The sequence below is a fragment of the Lutzomyia longipalpis genome, chromosome 3 (genome assembly GCF_024334085.1).
Source record: "Lutzomyia longipalpis isolate SR_M1_2022 chromosome 3, ASM2433408v1".
Classification (NCBI taxonomy): Eukaryota; Metazoa; Arthropoda; class Insecta; order Diptera; family Psychodidae; genus Lutzomyia; species Lutzomyia longipalpis.
The window spans coordinates 1,152,906-1,165,410 of NC_074709.1; the positions used below are offsets into that span (position 1 = coordinate 1,152,906).

At 34.4% G+C, this 12,505-nt stretch overlaps 1 protein-coding gene across 1 annotated transcript; it reads right to left on the bottom strand.

The window, feature by feature from the left end:
- Positions 1-338: 338 nt before the first annotated feature.
- Positions 339-931, bottom strand: LOC129793977 (defensin-like). The gene is made up of 2 exons (XM_055834525.1): positions 589-931; positions 339-502 (listed from the first exon to the last, which is right to left on the bottom strand). Exons 1-2 carry the CDS (start codon positions 824-826, stop codon positions 444-446), a joined length of 297 nt encoding a protein of 98 aa, XP_055690500.1. The 5' UTR covers positions 827-931; the 3' UTR covers positions 339-443.
- Positions 932-12,505: the final 11,574 nt, after the last annotated feature.

The window sequence follows — 12,505 nt, forward strand, 5'->3', positions numbered from 1 at the left end:
AGTTTGACATTTCTCTTTTAACAGTTGTTGTTTTATTTTTTAACGTTTTACATTTTTTATAGGTTTTTCATGGTTTAATAGACTCAAAGAGAGTTTAGAAAAAAAAGGTTTAAAAACAATTTCTATTCATACGTTTTATTCGCATTCTTATAAAGTTTTAATGTTTTTTAATGTTAGATTTTTCTAAGCTTTGATTTTTTTTTAAGTTTACAATTTTAAATATTTGTCTTTTTTTTTACTTTTAAGAATTCTTTTTAATTATGTTTTAGTTTTCAAATAAATAAGTTTCAATCTTGAAAACGAAGTATAATTTTAAAGAAGAATAATAAACAATTAAATTTTGTTAATAAAATAAGTATTTATTGAATTCAAATTAATTTCTTTTACAAAAATAAACACAAATCGTTGGTAAAAGTAAAATTTCCGCAGTGATATCCATAAATTTATCGCCTGCATCTGCAGATAGCCTTTGAGTCGCAGTATCCACCCCTGAATCCATGCCCTAAATAAACCAAGAAAGAAATCCGATTTTAAAACCCGAATCTATTGAATTTTCTTGTCTTAAATAGAGTTAACGAAAAAACTCACCGATGCAATGAGCAGCACAAGCAGCATGTCCAACACCAAAAGCACTCAGAAGATCACAGGTAGCCCTCTTTTGGCGAGAATGAATTTCCGGTTGCATAAAGGATGGATCCTCAAAATCATGTACACTCGGAAGGAGATCTTCATCGTTTGAAAAATCAACTTCCTCAAAGGTTGAGGGGTAGGCAGTGGCTACTCCAACAACAACAACAACGGCAAAAGAGATCAACAGAGCACGCATTTTGACTATATAGGTTTAGACTCAAAGTCACTTGTTCACTTCAACTTAATCGGATTCAAGGAACTTTGGCAGTGTTCTGAATGAATTGCAAAATTCAACTGATACAGAATGAGCAGCTACGTGGGATTTAAATACTATGAGCTCGTGGAATGATAAGCCGGTCGGTAAGAAATGGTGAATCCCAAAACCCCAGAATAGAAACAAAAGAAAGTAAAACTCGCGCAAAAAGTACCAATAGAAATTATTTAATATTTTATTCACGCGAGATAAGGGGGTTTTCTCTCATGGGAGCAGATTCGCGTGAAATACATTTTGTGTGAGTCAATAGATCAATTTTGTGTTGCTTTTCTACTTTGTAAATGAGCAATAAAATGGCTAAAGTCTACATCTAGGCAAAAAATATATAAATATGTACATTATGTAGGTATTTATAATTTGTTCGTAGGAATGTATTTACATAAATGCTGAATTCAAGAGAATAATTGAAAGACGTGGGACCAGGCGCGGGACTTTCCCTTTTCCAGAGCAGTAATCTCTTATAGAATTATTTTTATTTCAGTGAGAAGCTATTTCGGTCACAAACATTCTTATCAAATTAAGACTTTTTTTATTAAATGTCTACAAAGCAATTTTTTATGTAATTTCAATAGCATTTAAATTTATGCTGCATAAATTCCAAGAAAGGTAGATTCCTTTGTAAATTCTCTGGTTAATGTAATTCACTAACTCCCAGGATTAACCCTTAAAGGACTGTAATTTATGTAAAGGACTGCAATGTTGATTCATTTTAAGCTCAGTAAAATGAATTTTTGCGAAGAAAACTTGGTGAAAAATTTTAAATTCTCGCCTTTTGCAGTTCTGTAAGTCCTGGAAAATATCCTTTTGTAACCTTAAAGTATTTAGGAACTATAACGATAAATCTTTAAATGGTTAAGAAATATTTATCAGTTAAAAATAAATTACATTAGAAGAAAAATGGCTTAAACTTGCTTAAATTAATATTTCCTATTAATGAGCTTTAAGCTCTCCCCTTTTTGAGAATATGTTTTCTTCCTACTTTCCTTTACAAATATTTTCCTTCTGTAATTAACTATTTTTACACGTCTAACCCATGACAATGTCATCAATTAACCGAAGTCATTCCCCTCATGGCATGGTGGAAAATTTGCTACAACATAAGTCTTACTCCGTTTACTATATAGGAATTTAATCGTTTCCAATTGGGAAAGTCGTGAGAAAATAAAGCAACGACGAAGGCACATTGCGACATACAAATGAGAATCGCCACAAATTCCAATTAACAGGAACTACTACAATAGTGTTTTGTATCCTTTTTCCCACTCTGGTGCACGTAGCAAATTCATCCTCTCCAAGATGTTTCACACACACACACAACATGGGAAGATGAAGGAAGTCCCATCGCAAATTGGTGGCAAAAGTTTATGCGAGGGAGGAAGTTTGGGAAGGTGTTCCTGGGTGAAACAGGGACTTTTGAAGAAGGACCCTGTGTGGTGATGCATCATATTTGTACCATTTGTAGCACACTGAGGATTTCCTGAAATGTGATTTATGCACACTACCTGATCAGTTACCTCACAGGGGAAGTGTGCATCCTATCTCAGGAATCAGGACCCAACCACCCCCATATGTATGAAACGATGATGGCGAATTACAAATTCCAATAACGTGACCTTATGCAAATGCCGCCTCAAGCATCAATTTGAATTCCACTCGCCCGACCCTTCAGGATCTCTAGCATTCCCATGCGCCGTAGAGATGCCTCCTGTATACACATAAAACATGAGCATCACTCCGCTAGAGGAAGGTGAGATGCATGCAATTTTTCTCTCCTTTTTTTGTCCTCCCGTAGTGTGTAGTTTTTCACGAAGTTACTCGAAAAGATCATATAAAGTGGCATTATTGTCGCTTTATTCACGAATATTTATTCCCCACAACCCAAGTGGAGCTCTCAACAAGGACAGGTAAGTGAGGAAAATAATGTCTCACAATTGAATATTCAAAAATGTTACGCAATTAAAGGAGTTTATTCATATTTGTATTCATAATCATACTTTTATAAATTTTGAGTATTGTCTTTTATTTTAATTCCAGTTAAAATGCCTTTTGCATTTAAATTAATAAAAATATGTACCTATTGATTTGTTTATAAGAAGACACTCTTTAATAGATTTCTAACTACACCCGGGCATGAATTCTCTAAGAAGGAAAAACTCCCGTGATAAACTCCTGAAGGCTTTAGCGCTTTAAAAGAAACGTAAAAACCGGGAAAATCTTACGCGAGTTATCACGGATACATTATTTTCTTAGAAGATCAAGCTCACGTGAAGGTTTCCTCACTTTTTCCCTGCAAAAACCCTTCGGGAGTTTATCACGAGAGTTTTCACTCCTATAGAATACAGTCCCTGGAAGAAGCCAACAAAACTCTGGTGTTTTTTCTCTCTTTCAATGCATGAACCATAAAATTCCGTTGTGAAAAATCAATTTACTGCACCACTAATTTCCTTACGCATCTGTTTCAGTTTCGTTTAGCCGAAATGTATGAAATATGTACAAAGTCGTGGCGAATCATCTCTCTAACTGCGGAAAGTCTCGAAAAAGCTCAACTTCTGCAAATGTCCCCATAAGGAAATATTCATAAATTTGTTGACATAATTCTACTTTATCTTCCACGTTAGAACTCCGTAGTTTTGTTTCCACTCATGCTAAGTGGGTGAGAAATTGGTTAGAGATACAGGAAATAGTGGAGAGCACTATATTTGTGTACACTATACACATATGTATACGTCAAGAGCACATAGTTTATTCATTGGGGGATATGTGCAAAGGCGACAAATAAAACTTTTCGGAAATAACTCTTGGGGAATGTACGAAATTGCAAAATTTCCCAAGTACCTCGCAAACTAACCACTTCGCTGTGGCTTTGCAAAGTAATGCAAATTGCCATCATAATTCACAATGATTGTTTAAGCGCAGCATCACGTGTTATCTTATTTAGTGTGATTTGAATTTTAATGAAGTAACTTGCTGGTCTAGGAAATCCAATAGAAAATTTATACCGCATTCCCAATCGGTAAAGCACAACAATACACCCAAAGTAATTCGAAGAATTCAAATCGTTTGTTTGAGATATTTTGAATTAATGTTTTGAATAAAATGGGAAAATGTAGATAAACTGATAGGTTGATTAAATGCCAAAAATCGCCATTTCCGGCATCTCGGGAAATTCCAAATATTAATTCAAAGTGCAAGTTGATGATTTTTTTTCTGCAGAGCACCATTGTATTACAATCTTTGATACATCCCACACAAATAAGTAATATTGAAAAAAAAAATGTTTCAAAGACCCTTATCAAGTTCTTAGTTCATAACATTCCAAGGGGCGAACAAGTAATATATTAATATAAGCCAAACCATCAAATTATTTGGGATTTTTTTTTCATGTACAATCAATTCTGATATTTAGGCTATTTAGGGAATGAAGAGATGAATCAGTTAAAAGGAATCAGTTAAAAAGACGGTATATTTGAATCATTTAAAGACCCTAAAACTTCAGATTAGGTTAAGTTCAGATTTTACTTTACCGATCAAAAAAAATTTCTAGACTAAATATTAAATTGAAAGAACTTCAAAATGGCGATTGATTCACCTCCTGACTTATAAATAGATTTTTTTATAAAAAGATTATGTCTTTCCGTAATTGATTCATTTTTTTTTTAAATTTTTAATGAACATTCGTACTCTAATCTTATCTCAGACATTTTTTAAGCTAAATAGGCTAAAAATGTTTAGTTGGCTTTAGTTTTAGCTCGATTCTTTACGAAGAAAGTTCAAAATCTCTAATTATGAAGACTTTAGCTTTATTTTTCTGTATTATCCTTACTTTTGGACTCAATAGTTCATCGGGTGGTGGCAGGGCTGGAAGTGAAATCAACAATCTCACTGTTCTTAGCTCGACAATTATTCAAGAGAAAGTTAATCCGGAAGACCAAAATCCAGAAACTGTTATCAAGGAGAAGATTACGACTAACGATGTAACTGTTACTTATATTGGTAACACTGCTTGTTCCTTTCACTCTCTTTGTAAGATTTTAAATATTATTTTGTAATTTTAACAAAATAATAATTTAAAAAAATATATAATTTGTGATTTTGTGATTTATAGGGAAGGATATTGTGACAATCACTCTGCTTGCAATTGCCATTGAACGTTATTTGAAGAGATGAATTTTCTTTTACTAAATTATGTTTTTTTTTCGAAAATCTTAAATAAAACATTAAATTCTGTAAATCCCAAAATATTCCACCCCCTTTGAATTGATAAACTTCTAAAGCAAAATTTAATACAAAAACTTCACAAAATTAGAACTATGTATAACAACTGAATTCAATTACAACATACCTTCAACCTCAGATGAAACTAATTTAAACTGTAAGAATAACTTTATGCTGATTTTCGTGATTTTCATCTCATGACTGAAGGAAAAGTACGAGATTTAAAAAAAAAAGTTGAATTGATTCAATGCAAAAACTATCAAATTGAATTTCTCTTGGATCGAAAAACAAAATCATGTAATTGTGCTAAGTTGGAATTCAATAAATGCATTAAGTTTGTGGAGTAATCCAATTGGAAATATTCACATTGCAATTATATGGAAGGAATTTAATTAAAAAACTCATTATTTTGTGTGATTCTGCGGGAGTTTTGTTGGGAAAAAAAAGCTCTGAGGGGGATTTTACATTGAAAATTCCTTCAAATTAATTACAATCACAGTGAAAATTGCTTTCTGCGTCCCTTTTTCGCATTTATTATTCCATTTCTCCCATATCAATGATCTTTTCATCATAATCCACCCATACCGGCGTAAGAGGTACCCATAAATACATCGACATAAAACACACCCAGAGGTTAGCTCCTTTTGGCAAATTTGAAGACGGTAAATATGTACTAAACGAACAGAGGAAAACTTTATCGGAAAGTTTACTAATCACCAACAAAAGAAAATGTGGGGAAGAATGAGCTTAAAACTCCTACAGCTGAAACTTTTACGGCTTCTTCTATTCTCCCATGAATTGGAGCCGCCTTTTCGGGGGTACATACAAAGAAAATGTGATAGGGAATGAGGATGGAAAGTGATCCCAAAAGGTCATGTATATTTTAAGGATATTTCTCATGTTGTCATGTTTTACGCCTCTAAAAGTTTCCCACATTTGAGGACACACCCTCTGAATCTTATGGCAAAGTCGAAAACCCCTTTTATATATTACCTTCTGTCCAGACACTCCCAATTCGTGGGCCAGACAAACCTCTTAGATGTGGAATTTAATTGAAATTTTCATCGAGTGGAGTCACTCTTTACACATAACAGGAAAATCCTCCTCACAGACGACCTCCTGCCCTCCATTTCCTTGAAAAAGCCAAGAGCACAAAAAAGGTAAAAAAAACGCACCGAGCAATATCGAGTTCGGAGGTAATTTGTCGTAAGAACTTTGTTCATTCTGTCTCTGGCTTGTCACACGGATTCTCCCTTTTTTGTACCATACAGTGTGGTGTCCACCCCTCTGGCCCATTCTACCACCCTCTTCCCCATGTAATCTTTTCCACCAGAGCTTCGGTCGCATTTGCTATGTATTTACTGTACACAAGGAGACACAGACACCGGGTTCATTCAACGGAGTGGTCACACACAGAATTTTAATGCGTCCTGCCGACGTTCTCGACGGGAGAGGAATCAAATGCATGAAGGACAGAGTTAAAAAAAAGAACATAAAGTAATATTTTTATACATTATAAATTACCTTCAATATCTTTTTATTAATGATATACATTTAATAAGTATTTCCTGAAGAAAAAACAAATTTAAGATAAAGGCTCAATAAATTTTACCTCAAGCTTTGAGTTTACTTACTTTGTTTTTTTAAGCTAGGCTTAAGATTTTAGGTAGAAGTTGAACTTTTATAAGATGAGATTTTTAAAATTTTAATGTTTGGACAGGCTGAATTGAGACTGAAAGCATTTTTGAGTTTAACTTAGAATAAAATCTAAAATTCCCAGCACAAACAAATTTAGGCCTAGCTTAAAAAATTAAGGCCTAGTTTAAAAAAATAAAGCTAGCTGAGAAAACGTAAATATAGGGCCTAATTCAGCGACCAAGAAACCCTTGAAATTTTTGATTTAGTACTGAAATTTCAAAATTTCAAGCGAATTTCAAGGGTTTCTTGGTCGCTGAATAAAGCCCATAATCTAGAAAATTTAGGAATAACTTAAAAAACTAAGGCTTAGTCTAAAATTAATTAAGCCTACATAGATCTACTTGAGAAAACTTAGGTCCGTTCTAAAAAAAAAGATAAGGCCTAGCTTAAAATATTTAAGCCTTGTCTAAAATATTATGGTCTTGCTTAAAATATTGAGGCCATGCATAAAATATTTAGTCCTAGCTTAAAATATTTAGGCCTAGCTTAAAAATCTAAAGCTTGGTTAAAGAAACTTTGAATCGGGCCTAGGAATCATAATCCGGACTTGGTAGTAACTTTTTCCAGAGTTCTTAGATCTTCTTTCATTTTTAGTATCAGCTTAATCCTTCATCAACACATAGATCAACTCTAATGGCGTACAAAAGAAACAAACGATTGGGACGGCAATGGGTTGCCACGGGAGGGGACAATGAGATGCTAGAAAAATGATGGTGGGAATCCCTTCTGGCTCTATACCCTTTTTTGCCTATTGGGGGAATGAGTGAGTTTTGCATAATATACAAACAATTTATAGGTTAAGGGGGAAACACTTTTCCCATGGGAGAGAAATGACTTTGGGTCGTCAATTGTCGTCCATGCGAGGGGTTAAGATGGACGAGGGAAAGCCAATTTACTTCCTGGAGGAAATAGCCATGTCCTTGAAATTGCTTCTTTCTCATTTACAGAGAAAAATCACTCGTTTGATGGACACACACAGCCGGTATGTTCCCCTGGAGACATATCCTGCTTTTTTTTTGAGAACAAAAGTCCCCGACCAGGAGTTGTGATTAAAAAATACAAGATGGACACTTGAGAGAGGACAAAGGACTGACCAACTGCTTTCCAACTCTCAGCTTTCTGTCGCACGACCACATAATTAAAATTTAATGGATTTTTTAACTCGCTCCCATTGTTCTCTTCGTGGGTCTTTTTGAGGGTGAATGACGAGTGAGGAAAATGTTACATGAGATGTCGTCTAGTTTGAATTTATTGAAGACATTTTGAAAATATTGTACGTGCAAATACTGAATAAATTCGCATAAAAGGATCTGTGAAAATTTATCTTTGTTTCGTCATAAAGATTGTTATATATTTTAATTTACTTTGATCTATAAATATCTTTGTTAGGATTTGCTATGTATATAAATAGATGGATAAATATAGATCTCTTTGCATTGGAAATTATTCGTTCTGTTAATTATACATAACATTTAAAGCTTCATCTTTACTCATTAATTAAGACAATCGATATAGCAACAGAATAGATTATGTTTGTACATATAAATGTATATAACTAATAAACATACAATACATTATCATTACAGAATTCTCTTGATAAATCAGTCAGAATCAGAATCCATTGAAGCATCATCTCCTCAGAACCACACCTTAGACTTACTAATAAAACCCTAATCAATGGAATGTGACACAAGATATTCCCTATATGATGAATACCTTCCCACAACTGAGAGAATTTCATGGTGGAAGTATCCTTTTGAGATCCAGATCCAATTTAATTTATTAAATAGTTCCTTACAAAATGATGTCAACCATCTCACAATTTACCCTCCCGCACCTACATGCCATGTAATCTGATTGAGGAAATCAGACCAAACCTCAATTAGATGTTTCATTGTTTTTGTCTGTGTGGATGATACATAGCATCAATTTATTGTCATAATTTATCGATCGTCCCATTTTCTTGTAGTGTAAGTAACCCCCAGACCCCCACCATGCAGACTCCCCACCCAGGAGAGATGCTCCACAAGGGATGATATAGCGGTGCGGTGACAAATGGAATTAGGCATGGAAGATACTTTTCTGACACATTTGCTTTTGGTGAATTTCTTCAGCTAAGAATTTTTAGCACCTGTCTCCTCACGGAGGGTGACTATAAGGAAAATAAATGGGAAGGAATTGCGAGAGATGTCATTCAAAATCACCCCTAGTTTTCACGTAGAAAATTGCACAAAATCCATATGCGCAAAGAGAGCAAAAGTACCTCTAACAGCGAAAAGCATGAATATAGCCATATTACATATATAAAGTATATACACATATTCGCATCTTCTGTGTGGCTTTCACACAAGGGGATGCCCCGAAAAATGCCAGCAGGGAGGCAAGAGGGTAAGATCTTGATAAATTCACCGAAACTGGATCTTCTGCGCCCCCCACATATATGAATGAATGGCACGTGTGCAGCATATAGGAGATAATATACCAGAAGTAGAGAATAAAATAATACAAGTCATGAGTGAGGGAGAAAATCCATACGCGGTGGGGTGAAAGGACATCTTTCTTTTTATCTTAATATATAAAGCTGAAAAGTTTGTTTGTCTGTGGCACATGAACTCCCCCGAAACGGCTGGGCCGATCTTGATGAAATTTGGTATGGGGGTAGAGGGGGTCAATACGAGTTGCAAGCGCTATATGAGATTCCGCCCCAACCCCCCTTTATAGCGCCCCCACAGAAAAATTGATTTTTTCCCATTTTCTACCTGCTGAAGGGTCAGATAACGGGATTTTTTTATTTTTAAATTTACATGTCCCTCAACTACCACCCCACAATATTTTCACACTTAAAACATATACTTCGGCAGTAAACCATTAATTGGTACATTATTAACATTGTCCATTAATTTATCTTATTTTTTGCAGTTTTAACATATACTTCAGTTGTAGATGGGTTTGATTACCTATAAATAGGTCATGAGTATTTATTACTTTAATCATATACTTCGTTTGCATAATAAGATCAGTGACAGTACAAGTAAAGTAATTATAATATCGTATGACACTGGATGATATTATTGATACAATTTATAATTGCCTTTGTGCCATAAATTATTTTTCTGCCATTTTGTGCTATATATTTTTCTTCTGCCATTCATTGCGCCATTTGTGCCACATTATTACACATTATTTTTATGCTCTTTTATTGAATTTTTTTGAAATACTTTTTTTTGAACATTTTTGATTTTTTTATTCGTGCTTGCTTATTTTATTGTTTCTTGAGATTACTATTTCTGAACTAACCATGCCACGAAGAAAACAAAGCCATGGTTGGAGGTCTCACAGCCTTCGTGAGGCACATGATAATCGTGAGTTTCGTAGATCTGCTGAGAGGGAAAGAGCTGCCACTTCACGAGCTGAGGAGTCTAAGGAACAGCGTACGTTACGCTTGAATGCAGCTCGAGAAAGAGCTGCCACCTCACGAGCTGAGGAGTCTGAGGAACAGCGTACGTTACGCTTGAATGCAGCTCGAGAAAGAGCTACCACCTCACGAGCACTCTTTTTTCTTTTTTTCCTGCCTTTTTTTGCTCCCTTTTCTTGCTTACGCACCCACCTTATAGCTTAAATATAAATTTGCTCACACGTGATTGGGGGCTCGGGTTTACTAGTAAGTAATATTTTGAATATATGCTTTCAATTGGGGGGTATGGGGGGAGTCATATTTTTTTCATCCACCACATTTTGGGAAAAGGGAAGTTTAATGTTTGAATCTGTGGAAAATTGTAAACAATATCCACACAAAAGGTGTTTGTCTTGAACACCTGCTATTCCCTCGATAAAATATTGAATTCAATTCAATGTAATCGAAATCGTAAAATTTCACTGCATTAATCCCCCTCCCCCGCAAACATTGAAGATTGAGATAAGGGAAAATCAACCCATAGGAGGAAAATATACGAAATGGACACGGAAGGAAAAGGCATTTTGCTAAATGAAGCGAAAAACACTGGTAACATTGGGAAACGTTTATTTTCACATTTAGGTTTCACGGAGATAAACCCGGAAAATTTAATGAAAAAGATTTTTCCTAAAACAAATTTTTCTTCCTCGGATTTAAATTTTTGAAATAGGGAAATAAGGATTTGACCTAAAAATGAAGAGCAGATTTTTTTCTAATTACAACAATTTTTTAAATGCAGAGAAATTGTAATTTTTTTTATTATACCTAATATGATTAAATATTTGATTAGTTTGAAATATTACTGCTAAGACAAAAGATTAATATATTTTAAATTTCAGATAACTCACTCTTGGGCTAGATTAACATTCGTCAATGTAACCCTTTGACCCACTATGCATTAAACGATAATCTACTCATAGAGTCAGTTCCCCTGAATCGAAGATAACTGTAACGTCTACCATCTTTTAGAGCGGCTAGCTATCCTCAGGCCTTCTAAGGAGCGATAAAATAGATGAAAGAAAAGAAGAACTAAGAGAGACAATTGTCGACGAAAGCGAAGGAGAGAGAAGAGAGTTAATGAAAGTTGATTGATAGTATTGAGAGATGACAAGAGTTTGGTCATGAGTTTAGTCATCTCATCGCAGTTCAACCGTGGATCAGAGTAGTATAGTTGTGAGACTGCAGGTTGAGGTTAGTGCGGGAGTTGCCCAAAATATACATAAAAAACTATTTCCACAATTTCCAAAAAAAAACATCAATGAATTTTATTCTCATTAAAAAAAAATAATTTAAATAATTTAAAAGGCATTCTAACGTTAAAAATTGTAGAATTAAAAATTAAGGATTAAAAACTGATGTCAAAAATGGTAATCATCTCATTTAACTTCCATAAATAACTTCTTTAATATTAAATGAATTGTTGGCATAAACTCAAATACTACAGAAAGTATTTTATGTTTACCACAAAGTACGACAAAGCAGAATCATTACGGAGAATTTTCAAAGCTAAACATTTCTTTTACAACCTCTAGTAGGCATATAGCAAAGTTGGTGGTATTTTTGCTTTTGTACATTACAACCTCTTTTCTGCCCCATCCTCCTCTATTCTACAGTACAACGTGTCCGTAACAATGTTAATACATCCCCCGATGTTTTCTCTTCAGCTTTAGATTGTAAGTTTAAAACTTTTTCTACAAACATCAACTTTCTCGAGGAAAAAGTTGCACACGACATAAATGTCCCCACCCTTAGGGCGGTAACCCAATCATATGTGTACTTTTGTATAAGTATCACACACAAAAAAAACATTGAATCCTTTTCATTTTCAAGATTTTCCCATCAGATTAATATTTCTATGTGTGCTGAATATTATATTTATACATAATATGAAATATTCGTGGGGGTTTTTTTTGTTATTTTATTTTAAGGAAGGTGCGGGGAAGTGAGATAAATAAAACTAGAGAGAGAAATATGACCATGTACTAACCTTTTAAACTTCCCGGCTAGTCCTTTTTTCCGGTTCCCCTCCTTTTGTGTATTTATTAAATGTACGTTGGGCTGGAGGTTGGCAATGTAGTATATAATCCACAACCACAAATGCACTACTACCCTATATATTTAATAAAGATCAAAATACACGAGGGGTTTGGTGGAAGCACACTCAAAAAATACGCAGTGCGAATGAATGAGGCACTATTGAATGTGCCAAAAAAATATACTTGAAGCTTTTGCTT